Below are 17751 nucleotides of genomic sequence, written 5' to 3' on the forward strand. Positions count from 1 at the left end.
TCCGTTCGTAAGATCTATATATATATATATATATATATATATATATCAGTACTAAACATGAGTTACATATATATTTATCTTACCGATCAGCGTACAGACAAAACTATTACAGCGATTCATTTGAATTGTTGATTATTCGAAAGTTGCGTTTTTAAGGGTCGAAACAGTTTTTGACTATGGGCCGATTGTTAAAATTTTTTTAAACTTTCTAGTAAGTAATATTTGGTTTTAACGTGTTGATTTTTATAATAACTGATTATTTTGGTATATTACGTATATTAATATGGAATAAGTAAATGAAAATAAATATAATTGCTACCAACGTACGGATTTGTTTTTTATTTCAACAAAGTTGTGATAAAATTGCTCTAATCCATAATAGTCTGCTTTCCTAAAATGTGCGCATGTGCTCGAGTATATGTTTTTATTTTTGACGAAACGGTAAAAGTATGTTAAGTTTCATAATTTAAATTCCAACAGACCGTACACGCGGGTGCATGGCAGTAATTCATATGGTACATGTATGCATAGCTACCCGACGCGATTAAAAACATCACTTAACACAACGGCTGTTCTCTGGGGTTCAACAACGTTGTTCAAAGGTTTTACAGTTACAGCGGTGCCCATTATTACGTGATCCTTTTATAAATTTATTTTTACCAGTTAAACATTTAATTTTGCTCTTAATTATGTTTTAAAACAAAAAAAAAAAAAATATACCATTTTTATTTGACCTATATGTGGTCCGAACTAACGAATAGTGAAAATAAAAATTATTTGAAATCTATGTTTAATCCGATCAAATACCATGACAATGGATGCACGCATGACGGAAAAGAACGTAAACGATCGCGGTGGCAAGCGATGTTCAAGCGATTGATATCCAGGTCCTTGTAGAAGACCGCCGTTTTACAGGGTACACGAGTACCGACACACACGCACGTCTCCTGTCACCGTACCAGGGTAAATTGTCTCGAAACATCCCGAACCGAAGTCTATTTTTGCGCACACTCGACGATAACGGGTGATTGGCTCGTTGTCGAGTTGCGGCGTATGCAGGTCAACGTACGTCGACGGTGTGCCAACCGTGCGGTCTAGATTCGTCAGCGAACAAAATTCAAGAAATGATATTGATGGCAACGGGGTCCGGGTTCGAATCCTCCGGTGTTGGTGAGTTGCGACCCGGGTTCATCCCGAGCGATTCAGTTATCCCTGAGACGTTATTATACGTTCAACGTAGGTTTTCCGCGTGTTTTCCGAACGCCGCCGCACCTATCCCGAAACTTTGTTCGCACGGCAGACTTGTATCGATGATCCACGTAAGCAACTTTTTTTTATTTCATCCGCCAACCCTTTCCATCGACGACATTTTTCCGTTATTTAGTAGCTCTCTTTTTTTCGTATAACAGAACTACAGCGCGTACGGATCGTGCAATAAATTATTTTTCGTGGCGTAAAAACGTTCAAAGACGTTTTTATTTCTTAAAATAAAACTCTATTTTTTTTTTTTTTTTTTGTTAAAAAATAATTGAACAAAGTCGTTATTTTAGATTATGAGCGGAGCGGAAAAAATACGTAGTACATCGTACAATATAATGTATGTTGGTGTGCGCGCGTGTACGATTATAGATTAATGTGCGACGGGTTATTTGTTACTTTTTTCCGATTAAAAGGTTTTTTTTTTTTTCGTATAATAAATTCGTTCGGTAGAAATGCTGTGAACGTTTTGTGAGAATGCATTATTATTTTCAACGGATATTTAAAAATTAAACATAATATTCGGCGTCGACCGAATTTCATTAACCCTATTTAATCGTACACGCACAGTAGTATGTACTTTTTGAGTAACGTTAGCAAATATGATTTAGGTTGTAAGTACGTGCGTGGGTGTGTGCGCGTGTCTTATGAATATTTAAAAACGGGAAACGTTGTGTATGCAAACGCACATACATTATGTAACTGTGAATGTGACTTTTAATATTTTATGAAAAGCCAAACAACGTAATGATAAACGTACAACAGGCGCACAAGTGGTCGTCGCAGGATTACACTCAGCCACAAGTCCTGAACTAATTACGTACGTTTCGTTCGAACTGAAATCCACGTGTCGCTCGTTAAAATTAAACCCGCTTAAATTTGACGTCGAGAAGACGTCACTTAGTCGCGACCGTTGTTCTCTTCTCACATTCGCTACACACACACGAGTATGTATATATAATATTTAGTTATAATATAAAATGTACGTTAATATAGTGTAATACAGTGGCGCCGTGCATCGTTGTTTCATATTATCACAGAAAGTTGCGTGCGTCGAACACATCACTAATTACGTGCGTTTATTTGATATTAAATAAATTTTGACGTGATGAATGCGACTATATGTTATGATATGTGACCGTGTAGATAAAGCGAGAAAAATTGGGGCGAAAGTTTTGTGGTCGATTCGAAGTTAAAAATTACGCGGGGTTTCAAAGATACGGACGCGCACACGTACCAGGTACGAATCCTTTGCCGGAGACAGCACTGCAGAGTATAAATCACACATTAGTCATCAAAAAGTTATGATTAACCGATAACTATATTTGAACACGGTTCAGCAGTGGCGCTTATCGTCTAATCTAGTTATCCAGTTGTTCTCAAACTTTTTTGTTCGCGGAGCCCTTATATTTCTAAAAAAAAACATTGAAGCCCCAAAATCAGGAATATTTATTTGAGACAATAATAATTGATACAAAAATAATGATGTAATAATGTTTCATCAATATTATCATTGGGCGAAACTATATATTTTATGCCGAGAAAAACATATAGACCAAAATTACATTTTTTTTTTAAAAGCTCGGAATTTGTAATTTTCTGTGAAAACTGTGGCGAATTTACCTTGTGTTAATAAATGTATTTCATTTAACTCTGTGGAAATATAATTGAAGTAATGAAGTCGAAATAACCAAATTTTATCAGTTGGTCTGATTTTAAACTAAATAGATGTTTGGCGAAAAAAACGTACAATTCATTGCGCGATCCAAGTAATCCAGTGCACCAGTGTATTCCTTAATAACTAAAATAATATAATAATAATATTATTATATAATAGAATATTATATTCTAAAAGAATATAATAATATTTGAATTTAAGTAATTCAAATGCGCCCTACAAAGAAGCCCTAGGGCTCTACGGAGCACAGTTTGAGGACCGTTGACCTAATCTATCAATGACAGATATCGTACTATATTTTGTGTGCGGTGAGCTCACGTTTGGGCGTGAATCAGAACGTAGCAAAAAATAAACGCATTTAGATATTTTTCCGCTAAGTATACAACGCATTATGCTGGCGCTTTGATTTGCATCTTATTGTTACATTGAAAAAACATTTTGGTGACTGATAAAAGGTCGTGAAGTCCCCGCCTTGATGTACGATGTCATAGTATTTTTTAAACACTTCGGCGCCACTGCGGCTTAACGTAATGCTTATGCGTTGCGACAACAATAATTGTTATCAGGGGTTAACTGCAAACTACTGATGAAATTTCTGACAAAGCGATAATAATTTGTTAGCCGTTATAGATAAGGGTAACAGAAGAAAAAATATAAACTAAAATTGAAAAACAAAAACAGATTAAACGGTTTGAAAAAAAAAAGGACCACGGCATTAAATTATCTTCATATCGCGATGAGTATAAGATTCTCGTAGAGCTTCCTAACTGTTTCCTAAACAATATAGTTTGTGCGTATATTATTATTACACATCTGTGATAGTAATTATGGCTTACAAATTATGAAATAATTGATTTGTACGCACGTCAAACACGTATTTTTTCTAATATTACCCTTGTCAAAAAAATTACAACAATGCAATTATAAATATATGATGAAAACAGATATTAATATTAAATTCAGATGGTAAAATTAGGAAGCCAGCGGAATTCATAAGACTAACGATGGAACGAATAGTCGGAGTGGAGCGAGAATTAAGAAGAAGATAGGGAGTGAGTAGGGAATGAGTTAATCTAGGGGAGATAGAAATGAGAAAAAGGAGTGGTTCGCTGGGTAAAATGGAATGGCCATTGAAAGTTAAATGATTAAAATCGCAAATTGATTTCGCGTGGGATTAACTACATCGGTGGGAAAGTATTGAGAGTCAAGCTTGAAAAATGATGGTTAAACTAAATACTCGTATATACCATATTTCTAAGGTGGGTTATTGTTTTTTTTTTTTTTTTATTGTATTATTATTTTTAATACAAAGAATTTATTAAAATCAGTCATTTTTTTATGGATTATCTCTTTTAAAATGTAAAATATTACCCCTCCCTCGCTACCGGATAGAAGAATTGAAATGAACACTGAATTAGGACGTGCGATAGGTATTGCGCATTTCTACAGAATTGCTGATCGCTATGTTGAGCCTACGACGAATAACCGTGTCACAGCTCACCGAGGATTTTCGGTCCGTATCCATCACTACTGAATCGTACTGCCTAAAGGACAGTGAACCGAAAGGTTCGGGCAGGAAGGGCCGTACAGGGCCGAAGGGGACTGTGTGCATTGTACGCGTGCGGGCGTTTCCAAATGACGAGGACGCGACGATGTGTCCGTTTCCGTAGTACGAACACGGTTTTTCACTTAATAATCGACTCGGACCGTCCTAGCGTCCACCGTTCCTGCGTGCGGATTGGTAATGCGCCGAGCGAGCCGGACGGTGACGGGAACGGCGTTGTATCCAACGACGTCGCTTGTTATCTGCGAACAGCGGTCTGTCCCACCGTGGGGACGAAGCACGAGTATTATTGTAGAAATCTGGGCATAGAGGATGGACGAGACTGTTTTCAAAAAAAAATAAAAAAAAATTAAAATAAAAATCACTTTATCCTTGTATAGTTTCTATCCTCGAGAAAATGATTTTGTACAAATTAATACTTCACGAACAATCGAATTCGCAAAAGAAAAACCTTACGGTGACTGCGGTTATGTGGTTTTGAGTAAAATTGTATGTGATATGTTGATGACATACCTGCGTGTCTTACATAAAACTCGAAACGAAATTACATTCAACTTGATTCATCACAGCAAACGCTGCATAATGCATCATATTTATGCTCTAACGTCCCTCGGGCTTAGACTGCGATAGCGTTCAATCATTGTATTATAACGTAAAATATAAATGCAATACAAAATATGAATATACAATTTAATAACATTATATATTTTAAAATTGTATTCTTTACAATTAAGGAAAATAAAAAAATGTGTAAGAATTTAATTATTTATAGCTCTTGTTTTTTGTTTCGTCGTTTTCACCAATAATAATCTTAATCCATCATTAAATTCATGTTCATCAATTTATCTTAATTAAGGTAAACTGACGAATTGGACGATCATAACAAAAATGTATGTTGTTAATAAAAATTTGCACTATTTACTTAAATATATGCATTGAATAGGTATGCAAAAAAATTTAAAAAGTTTATAATAATATGTGTAAAAAATAATTGAAATTATTTTAATAAGAATGGTTTAACCATGCATATTAATAATCAGATTTCAAATACTGTATTCTTTTGAACGTATTTGTATTTACTTTTAAATCAGTTTCTTAAAAATAGTTGGCACACAAGTAATTTAAGCGTAAAAATATGTAATACGCAGGATAAAATCACTTGAGCAAATTCACAGAATAATAACTTTCTGTTGTAGCGTTTTAATTTTTTTTTGCTAACAAAAATTGATTCAAGGTTATAAACATTGTCCTGCGCAATATGGGTTTTCCTTATTGTAAATTATCGTAAATAAATAATTATTTTATCATTAGATCCACGCATCATTCACTCGGCTGTATGCGCCCGTACAGTAGTCCCTATCAAATTTTGTACTCTTTGAACCCTTTACACGGTACGTTTTCCTTTGTGCGATCGCGAATGTCAATTGCGATCTAAGATCGAGTGCTCCGATTACGTGACCGCTGATACAATGTAAATTAAATATGGTTGACTTCACTTGCGCCGTCGTGATCAGCGATGTGAATTTGTTTGCGCAGCGATCGACTTGTTGTTTTAAAAATTAAAAATAATGAGTTTATATAAATTTATGATCGAATGCTCGATAACATCCGATTTTTTAAACACGAGTCATGGAACGTTCAAATTAAGTAAGGACGAAGTATTGGTTGAGTGTGTAGCCAAATATCCTCAAATTAACGATTATAAAGATTTAAATATACAAGATACAATTTGGAAGGAACTTTATTCGATTATATTTATCGGATGGCCGTTGATTAGTATTTCATGATAACCTTCGATACTCTTTTTTTTTTTTTTTTTTGTTAGTAATAGATGTTTTCATTTCCTCTTAGAAAATATCAGAACATTGTCTCATCATCTTCTTCTTCTTTTAGTGAAATTTTTAAGTTACCTTTTTCGACTGTATACATTATAATAATTTTCAACAGTACGCGTGTACCGTGAACTCAGTGCTTGAAAATATTGATTACGACCCATAGTTAAACGATAAAATATGAATTGTAAATATATCTCTATCGCAATGCACGAGTAAAATCGCCCAGAGCAAACCGAATGGACGCGAACGCGATTTTAGTTTGTGGTTTGCGATCGCGTAAAGGATAACGTACTTGTAACACTATATTCAAACACGTGGTAGTTACGTTAGTATAGGATAACGGTTCCTAAACCGTGAAGCGCGCCTTCTTTGGGAGGTATAAGGCAAATATTTATATTGTTTATTGCATTGCCATATATTGGTTTTTTGATAGACAAAAATTTGCTTACATTTAAATAATAAAAAGAGTGTATTAGGAGGCGTGATTAATTTGTGTTTTTTTTTTTTTTTTTGTTTTGGTGATGTGTCATCCAAAACAGTTTGGGTAAAGGAGACATAGACGAGTCACAGCAACCGGTGGGAACTGTTCGAAATCCTAAGATCACCGGGGAAAATCTACAGTGTTAGTCCAGTGTTAAGACTAATCTAGATAAAAATATTAATTTTATCTGTTTATCTGTCTCAGACGAACAGTTTTCTTGTCCACCGTCAATTCGTTTAGATATTTTTTTTTTTTTTTTTTTACGTACAATATTTGACTAATATTTCGAGCGCTTTGGAAGCCGGAGGATTTTCCCGCGCATCGCCTGGGTAGTAGCGAAAACGGTATTCGACGTTGATAATGTACAGTAAAAAACGATTACGATCGGAAAAGTATCACCTACGTTTTCCTCGACCATTTCGACGAATATTTATTACGCCTCAACGAGCGTTAGGGGGTAAATGTGCGTGTAAAATAACGCGTTGGGTGGGCGCGCGCGCGTGTGTGTGTGAGGAGAGGAGGGGAAACATCGGTAAACGAAGTGAATTTCGTTTCTTACCCTCATCGAAGTGTGCCGAATGGTGTAGGCTGGCAAACTGGTGGGCGGCGGCGGCGGTGGAGCTGCTAGCACGGGCTCCGGCGACGCGCCCGGCACGGAAGCGTCCAGCGTGTACGGCTCCGGCGACCACCCGGCCGTCAGCCACCTGGCCACCGAGGACATGCTGGTGCAACAGGCGTCCGCGGCCGCTTGTCTGAGGCCCCGGTGTAGCACCAGGAACAGCATCGCGTTGACGAACGAATGGCCGTTGGCCACGTGTAACGTGACCTGCAATAGTGAGACCGCGTTCTCGTATACAATTATAATAATGAATTCATTTATAACTTTTACAGTATTTTTAAAAGTTGCACGCTTTATGAAAGACCCTTTATATATATACACATATATATATATATATATATATATATATATATATGTGTGTGTGTGCATTGCTATTGTCGCTAACCAGTCCCTGAGTCCCTCTCTTCCCAATGACGGCCCTGCGTCGTTGCTACTACGTCCCGTCATCAAAATCCGTCCCGCGCGCGGTTCGATATACGATCGATATGATGTCGACGACATCCGATTGCGGAGTGGTCGGTTTGCACGGTTAGAACTGCCGGATCGTTGAAAAGGATATGATACGGTGCGATACGATTAATTTGTAAATCGCGATAGCACGATCGTACCAGTCGTGAAAAAATTATAAACATTAAAACGTTTACGATCGTTTATAGTCGACGTGATATTCCGTGTTTTGTTCCCAAAAATTATGATACAAGTTATGGATTAAAAAAAAAGAAAAAACAAATATATATGAATATCAGCTTTGAAGAAATTTTAAGACAATATTCGATGGAACCGCTTGTCAGGGTTCAAACCGACCGCCTTAGATAAAATGTAAGCCACTTGTTATAGTACAAGCTGACCGCGCGACGAGACACATTTGACAACGACAGACCGTACGAAATGAACCCAACTTTTTATCTCACAGGTCTGTTGATCTTAAGTTTATCCGGTTTCACCTAGCGCGTTTTAATGCACGCATTTCGGACCGATCAAGTCCAAAACGTGTTAATAGAGCTTTCGCTCAACACTATACTTGTAGGTTTGTATACTTTTTATTGTCCACCGATGTACGACAACAACTGATAAATAACTATAACAACCATAATGAAATACAATAAGACTTTTTTAATTGGACAATGGTTGACTGTTGTTTTCGACTTCATACTTAATTATTATTCGATACATTTCTCATGACCAGCAGTAGTTTAATTTTTATGTTATTTTTGCTAACGTGAACTACAACGATAATTACTGATTTTGTATTTGGGTTTCGTACCAAAACGCGTACAAGATGTCAATTGTTATTCGCTGTTGAATTGTAAAAATAACCGGTCTGATAGGGATATTATAAATAATGCAAATTGTATAGCCAACGCGATCCTCCCCAACAAGCTCAAGTTCGCGTACCCGGAACACCGAGCGGATATAATATTCATACGTCCACACTTCATATTTTTTTACCCCACATATTGCATTGTCGCAAGACATATTATTATTACGTTCTCATTCTGCGGAAAAGGATCACTTATGACGTTTTCGAGGATATTTCGTGATATTGTTGTGCAAATGTAGCCCCTAAGGCCGTCCGTACAACGGTGCACGAATAGAATTTAATTTCCCGCCGTCCAATCCGTGGTGGCACATCGTACATTTTTACCCTTCAATAAAGGATAAACCGACACCGGTGTGGTGTACGACTGACAGGGATGGTGCACGCAGGGGCCGGGTTAAGCGCGAAAATAATGAAAATTAAAAAACCCACGTGATAGTCGGAACCGCGCGAGCAAATGCATGTTGCAATACTTTTTTGAGATGCCCACGTAAACGGTTCGCGTATATTTATCGTAGTTCACAAAATCGGATAGCCGTCGGAAAGCTTCACTAGTGTGCTCCTAAAAAAAACTCTTCCGATATACTAGTAAGATTAATTGAAATTGAAATCAACACGTGCAAAGTGCGACCATTCATAGTGTTGGTATTGATCGTGAAGTTGATTTTGAAGTTGAAAATTGAGTAAGTTATTAAAACACTGGCGAAACAAAACCGTCATACTGACTTTATTTTATTACTATGTATAGGTAGTATATTTATTTTATTTTAAACTAAGTCTTTATAGCATTCCCTTAGAAAACACCATGTTCATCCTTAACGTTTGTAATAGATCATAACAAAGAAAAAAAAACTATTTTATTCTATATTTCGCTATCTCTCCACTGTTTCTTATTTTCTGCGCTCATTGAAAGTGCGATAAGAAAAATGCAGCTCACAATATGTAAATGTAGAAAAGCGTATTTTAACTGATGATAGCAAAATCATTTTTTCATTTACCATGAAGTCTCGGTCGAGTTTATAATATTTTGTTGGCTTACAGAAAATACAACAGTGTTTTGATGATATCATTTTATCTAGTTTTCTGATAGTTTCACAACACTATTATAGTATCGAATATAACACTGTTTTCCAATAAGCCATAAACCCTATAAAATGAATATCTTAAAATTTCTTAGAAATAAAAACAAAACGTAATGCTATTTTTTTACCGTGACATAAAAAATGTAATAAGAATATGGATGCTTCTAGTAATTATTCCTGCGAGCCGTATAGAAAGAAAAAGAGAGTTTGATTACCGCAAAAGATATCATAACGATCACCTTCGTGGGACACCTTATATTATGTAGGGTCATTTTTATCCAATCCGTTTGCTGCGGTTCAACAGTGTTTTATTTTCCGCGGGTTCATCGTGCTACCGTACACGCAGAGGTGGAACTAGGAATTTTTACGCCCGGGAAAAATATTAAAATTACGTCCTATCATAGACCAATACTCAAATACGCTTCTCGAGGATTTTTTTTCTAATAATTAATTTACAATCATACTTATTGAGTTTTAACCTAATATCAGTATTTTAAAAATTTAAAAATATCAAAATAAATTAGTTGATAAAAATCACACCTACAAACATTTTACGCCCGGGGATGAATCCTCGTCTTCCAACCCCTAGTCACACCCCTGCGTGCACGTGACGTCGTCTGTTATTCGGACACGCATTCTAATTCATCATGATAATAATAATAATAGTAATACGGTCAAACGATACGGTTGCTAAGTTACTTCGCATTTATCTACCTCATAGTCGGAACGATTGCCGGACAATGGGTGCTGTACCAGCGTGACGAAAAATAATGGTCCCCAGAAGATCACATACGCCGCAGTGATGACCACGAACATCTTAACCTTTTGCACGCCTTCCCTCTCGATGCGCAACAAGTAGTTACGCATCCTCTGGTGTTCCTCCACTGCGCCCAAACTTCTCTGTGAACAAAACGTAAACATGATGTAATGACGTGTCAGCTCGGCATTCCGTAGCGGTTTTTATTCGCGCGCGCGGAATACGCATTCGAACAGCTGGTCAAAAAATGAATCGTCTCTTACGCCAGTAGGTACACGGATTCTGTACATATTTTTTGTTTCTACAAACGTTTACATACGTTTTAAACACGTTTGTTGCTTGGTGTATACCCGTTCTTTTGGGCCGAAACAGTCTCGGGCTGGATAAATAAATGTTTTCTCTTTTTTGATGGTTTAGAAAAATATTTTACTTTGTTTGGTATGTTGATTTTAAATTTTGACCAATGCCTATTGAGGTGCATCAGGTTCATTCAAATTAATATAGCTAGTGAATAAATAAAAATGAATAATTATCGTTATCCAAATACGAATGTTCTTATATAAAACGGGATAATATCGTTCCGTAAATAAAAGGTGATTTAGACTAAAAAATATAAGCTCTATGTTTTATAAAGATAGTTACACTGTGTATGATATTTAACCGTCCGAAAAACTATAATCGTCCGATAAACTCAACAACTGTTAATTTTTTTAATTTTTTTTTTTTTTATAATATTATTTATAGCGTATAATTATACAGGCTTCATAGTAGTACTATCAAAATAAGCTATAATTTGAGTAATAATACTTGAAAAATTCTATTCTGATTCGAAAGAAAAAAACCCAATAACTTAGATAGAAAATAAGAATTATAGAATTAATAATTTCTCTTCAATTAAAATAATTTTTTAATTGTTTTTAATCCATTGCATGTCAATCACGGCTATAGATGTGTATGATGCCAACTAGTAAACCAGTAGCCGAATATGATAAAAGAAGAAATTATATCACTTGACAATCAATTATAAATTATTTTCAAATATAATACATTTATTTGTATGACGTCTGCTTAATAATAATTTGACTTTAAGTATAAGAGACCTAATTTTTTTTTTTATTCTTCTAGTATATTTTATTAAAATGTCTTTTCTTCTCTACTTCAAGTTTTACCTTTCAATAGAGTTTAAGTTAATTGTCTTTAGCTATTCTTTGACTCTGAAATACTCTCGGTATAGTTGAATTTGGCAATATAAAACCATAAACTACAAATTTCAAAGGACCACTTATTGGTGACAGTTTAACGAAGTTAAGCTGTGTGCTTTAAAAGGCTTTTAAAGTGTGTATTTTATTTATTTGTACAAGGTTTACGTTAGGCTTTGAAATAAACTTTTAGAGAAACTTTGACTTCTTTACTAGCGTACTTGGAATTTTTTTTTTAATAATATTCAAATACAATATTATAATGAGAGCGAAAAAATTATACGTATACAATACACTCATGTTCTATAAATAGAATTCTGTTTTGGAAGTATTTTATCGTTTCTTTTTTCATTAACTCGTGACACGTTTTTGGTTACCATTGTATAGTTTTTATGAATGAATGACATAATTACTATGAATAATTCTATAGAATGTAAGAGTAAATTGTTAATTTCAAAGTTTACTTTATTGTTGAGTAAAAATTGTTTTTTTGTGTCTTAACTTTCTTGAAATTAAATTGTGTGTCATCTCGAATATCTTTTATAATATTTTAAGCTATACGATGAATTTAATTTACAAATCAGAAACATTTACAGTTAATTATAGTTTATTAAGACATATATAATAATTTTATAAATCAGTTCATTATATTTTATTAAAGAAAAATTTAATTTAATCGGCTTATCGATTTTCGAAGTTTTCTGAAAAATCATTTGTTTAATAAGTACAATAATTGGGCTTATAATTTTTAATTATTAAAAATTATATACTTTATCAGTTATTTATTTACTCATACAGTACGATTAATAACAAAACATAATATAATGTATTTGTGTACTATTCTTAGAGCCATTGTCATGAAATTTTATTTTCATTAAGATAATATATATATATATATATATATATATATTTAAGTTATTTGGTATAAACTTAATAAAAGTATCCAATAAGCTGCTTGATTTCACTATATCAAAAAGAAAATAAAAATAAAAATAAATCTTAACGAACAAATTGAAAAATGAATGATAAAATAAAATGAGAAATAAGAAATGTCTTTTGAAAACTTGTTTAATAAGTTAGTTATTTGTTTTAAAATTATTTTCCGAGATCAATTCGAGAAATAAAATTCAACAAAAACAATTCATCAATTTATACTTGAAGTTAAAATTCTTATATATATATATATATATATATAAATGTTTATACACAATTTTTTAATAATTTTGTAGAACAAAGCGTCTAAAAGTAACAGTTGAAATTCCGATGGTAAATTATGGTGTAGATATATTTGTTACAACTTCACAACTTTCAAATAGTTTGAAAATAATTTGAAAATATCATGTTGCGTTATGAAATTGACCAAGTCAGAATATAAACTTACTAATTGTATCAAAACAACAATAAGTCATTTTGGATAACAAATAAGTTTTGCTAATAAATTTAATAAATAACTATTAACGCAAACTAAATTAATAACAAAACTACTTTGAAATCTAATTTAACGAAATGGTAAATTTACGCATGAATTAAACTGTTTTCCATACATCACAACTGTTATAACAACAACTTTGACGAATGATGTATTATGTTTAATAATCTCACGATTACAAATATGGCGAACACAGTACCATTGTAAAAGTACGAATCGAATAAGGTTTCATTTGTAACAACTCGTGGAAGTCAGTCTGCACCAGTGATAAGTACGTTTGTTTGGAAAAAAGAAACGCGTCGTCGGCGCTGCAATACGATTGCACTCGTTTTGCCTTTTAACATGAAAAAGCGTGACGCGATTTATTATTTTACACGCAAGAAATACAACGCGAAAGCGCTCCATGAGGTATAGGTCTTAAACTATTAAAAATTTTCAAATATCAACTCAAAAAAATTGATTACAATTGTTTCCACGCTTTACAAATGCTTACAAATAAAAAAATCCTAGTTAAGATTTCGTGGCACAAAACCGTGGCCCTATAATATTTTCGAATATTCTTGTACAGATATTTGATTTTCTTTTAATTTTTTCTCAAAGTTTGCAATATAAATTTTAATTGGTCTTCCTGTTTTTTTTTTCTTCCTGAGATTTCTTTACACAGTTTTTAATTATTAATTTTAATTTCTAAAGAAGTTCACTTATTATGTCGAACAGTACATGTTTATGACTTAATCAACAGAAGGATGTGAAATGTAAAAATATTAGCAATAATGTCGGTAGAATGATTCTAGTCCATTGGTCGTTCTAGCTTCTTCCGAAGATTTACCGATCCAAAAAAATTTGTAGAAAACCGTACCATGGCGTACATAATTGTCAAGTTTACTATCAACAATTTGGGAGTCATTGGTAAGGGTATTTTCGATCAAACACGAAAAGGCATTGCCGACCAAATTTTCGGGTAAAAAACCGATGGCCAAAAGATATTTTAATCGAAGATCTTTTTTCGACTTTGCATTGTATTCATTAACAATAAAACAGGATTTCGATTACTGGAGCGCCTACATATTTATACGCACGTTTAATTAAATTCCTTGTTATTGTACAACCAATAGGGTATTGGTCTTGAAAATTGTTATACGGACGTAGGTTTTATACGTATTGGAAAAATACATTTATTATGAAAATAATAAAAGGACAAATGTTTATTTTTATCGTGTCACGTGCTAATACTTTTTAACAGTGTATTGGGAAATCGTTAAAAGGACAACACCTATATTTCATGGAACGCATTTCGATTTTTTTCAGGTAAAAACGGCGCGCAGTCGTTTTACAGCCACCCACGGCGTCGTAGTCGTGTCGATTCAGTGCCGCAATAACCGATTGTGTTGCGTGTGTCAAACACATGGGGTCCAGTCTGTTATGGGGTTCAATGATAAAAATTGAAAAATACGTACAAAAAAAAAAAATCAAACCATTTTGTTATAATAATTATTAATGGAGAAATTCAATTACAATTGATCGATTTTATTTTGAACACATTAACGTGCATCAAAGTTTCTATTGTGGCCTGTATAATCGAAATTAAAAACGGTTTGGTTACGAATGATCAAAGGTACGGTTTCCCAGCAGCGTCAAGACGCGCACGCGGGGGGGGAGGGGATTATTTTTTTAATTTGCACACAGGCCCTGTGTTAGTGCAGTTGTGGCACTGCGGTGACGATCGATCCCCCGCGCAATATTAATAAAAATATAACATTATCCTTTGGTACATTTCTACGGCTGGTCGTTTCACAGTGACCTTAACGATGAAACGATCGGTGATGTTACATCAAACCACTGCCAACGATGTTCCACTCCAAACTGTACAGCATCATCTCATCATTGTAATATCAAAACACTGATTTCCGTTCAAGTCGAATAGAATATTTTACCAGAATTTATTCACCCCCTCCCGTTTGAAAATACGCTGGTTAAGGGTTACATTTAATTCAGAATAATATTATAACGTTGTACTCCTTAAGAGTTCTGTTGCGGGACAGTCACGCTCCTCATGTTCTAAAACTCATGCAGTGGCATGCTCAGTGGGTAGGTCTGGTAGGCCTGGACTTACTCTTTCTTCAAATGGTTATTATTGATATTTCTTACCTCATTATTATTTATTTTTTAATATTTTTATATATTCTTAACAGATTGAATAGGAGGGATTGTGTTGTATTATATTATATGATCATTTTACTAATTCAATTTAAAAATGTTATGAAAAGTCTACAAAAAAGAAATAATGCGTACCTACGTAAATCGAAACAATTATTACTGGTCCTGTCCCATATTTTGATCCTGGGCATGCCTCGTATCCATGTGTCGTAAAATATTTCCCTGGTCGCGCATTAGTAGGTACATATTGTTCTAGGTATTAGTTTATATTTTAAAAGGTAAAATTAAAAATTAAAACTACATCATGTTTTTGGTCACAACACAGTAACGATTGTATCGTAACCGTGACGTAAGCGTTGACCGTGTGGCGAAAGAATGTGTCGACCGTTAATAGAATGACAAACTTATGTGCTAAAACACAACAACAGAAAGTACCTAAAACAACGAAAATAATAATATTGGTTAAACCTATCGCACTAATTATACAAAACGTTTTTGTCCGACCGAGGGTAGTATTATAAATTAAAAATAAATAAATTTTTATCACCATAATAATATTCCCGTGATGTTTATGCATTATATTATTATTATAGAATACAATAGATGAGGCGGCGGCGAGACATTCTGTTTTTAATCGTTGTGTTTTTGAACATTAAAGAATAGATATCACAGGGTCTGTTCTAAGGACTTCAAACATTTAAATATGAAAAATTATTGTTCGACGATGAAAAATAAAAATATCCGGTAAACATCTAGTAGTATAATGTAATTTCCTATTACACGATTACTTGTTATTTAAGACGTATTGAGCTTTTCATTATTATAACCACGTGATTATTAAAACATAATCATTTATTGCACAAAAGTTTAATTAAATATGAATGCTGTACAATTATTAATCTTTTGACCATTTATTGTACTGATTCATAATGATTGTGAACGATGATGAGTAGTTTAACGAGACGGTTGATGTTGTATTGAACTTATGAGTACGCCAATATCCCAATAAACCACAAAACATTGAACGCTGATGAAAATAATGCGACGAAAATCAAATTGAAAAATCACTTCGCGTTTCTGTACGTTTGTGACGTTTTTCAGATGTTTTTTCGCTGTTTAGACCGTTTTTGATTAGAAGGCGAGAAAAAATAATCACTCGACAATGTTTTCGCAACGCGGCGTAATTCGTTACGTAACGCATATAACATCGAACTGTTAACGTTGTTCCTTATCGAAGATATCGGTTTCTTCTGAAACGTTGCGGTTTTACGTAAAAATCACGTACTGAGCGAAATCCGAGGCGAACGCGCGCGTCACCGCCTACTAAGTGCTCTGCATGGTCCCGTCTTAATCAGTCCGGTTCGGTCTAGTATGGTCCTAACGTACAAAAACTATTGAATTGTCGGTTATGGTCAGGTTCAATAATTTTTAGGAGTAGTTCGGTCCAGTTCTCAGATCAAATGCATTATTTTCAGTCCGGTTCGGTTCAAAAAAAAAAAAAAAAATTAAAATCAGTCCGGTCCCAATTATGGTACTTAAAATATAAATTCAGGTATTGTTATGTAAATAAATAAAACAAAAAAAAAACTACAACTTTAGATATATATTTATTTATTAAATGATTACTAAATAAAATAAAAAATAAACTACATAATGATTACTAAATGTCGGCTGTCCGTAATATCATAGGGCATCACCCGTCAGACGAGAAGGTCGAAGCACGAAGAACATAGTTTTATTTTTATTTATAGAATTCATAAACCATAATATATAATCTTGGGAAAATAAACAACATTATACCGAATATATATTATAGCATCTAATGTGCAATGTATTAATATTGGTTTCAGTGTGTTACATGAATCAAAAATAACTAATAATTTGGATTTTACGTACCTACTACCTACACAAACAGTATGCTAAAAATAATGCCGTCGGTCGTTCTTTACGGGACAAATTCATAGAATCGTCAGTCATGCAATACAATAACGATAAGCGATATTATATTATTAGGTATTATTTAATATAATATTATAACCGTAATATATTTTACTGTGTTCATTATTTTTCATCATTCATTAAAACCGCGACATTACGTTCTATGTCTTTATTATTTGCACTCTACATAGTATAATTTTCATTTGTGAGTTCGTGTTGAAAACAGTAAAACTCAATATTTCGACCACCTACTGACAACTGGCTACTACATCAATTGGTATTAGTATGTGTACTATAATTATATTTTTATTATTTTTACTATAGGTACTATTATTTTTATATTTATTTTATTTTGAAATAATTGAAAACGCCCAGCATAGGACGTAATATAAAGTAATATAATAACTTTGGACAGTTATATTATATTGTATAGATAA

The 17751-nt window shown here is 33.7% G+C and overlaps 1 protein-coding gene across 2 annotated transcripts in view; it reads right to left on the bottom strand.

The window, feature by feature from the left end:
- LOC112682869 overlaps positions 1-17751 on the bottom strand; it is a 131191-nt gene that overhangs the window by 4077 nt on the left and 109363 nt on the right. For both annotated transcript variants that reach the window (XM_025553625.1, XM_025553624.1), the window contains 2 exons: positions 10549-10734; positions 7375-7641 (listed from right to left, as the gene is read on the bottom strand). In XM_025553625.1, the coding sequence (XP_025409410.1) occupies positions 7375-7641; positions 10549-10734 (453 nt within the window). The remainder of the gene's footprint in view (positions 1-7374; positions 7642-10548; positions 10735-17751) is intronic.

This window comes from Sipha flava, unplaced genomic scaffold (assembly GCF_003268045.1).
Source record: "Sipha flava isolate LNK unplaced genomic scaffold, YSA_version1 213_pilon_pilon, whole genome shotgun sequence".
Lineage (NCBI taxonomy): Eukaryota > Metazoa > Arthropoda > Insecta > Hemiptera > Aphididae > Sipha > Sipha flava.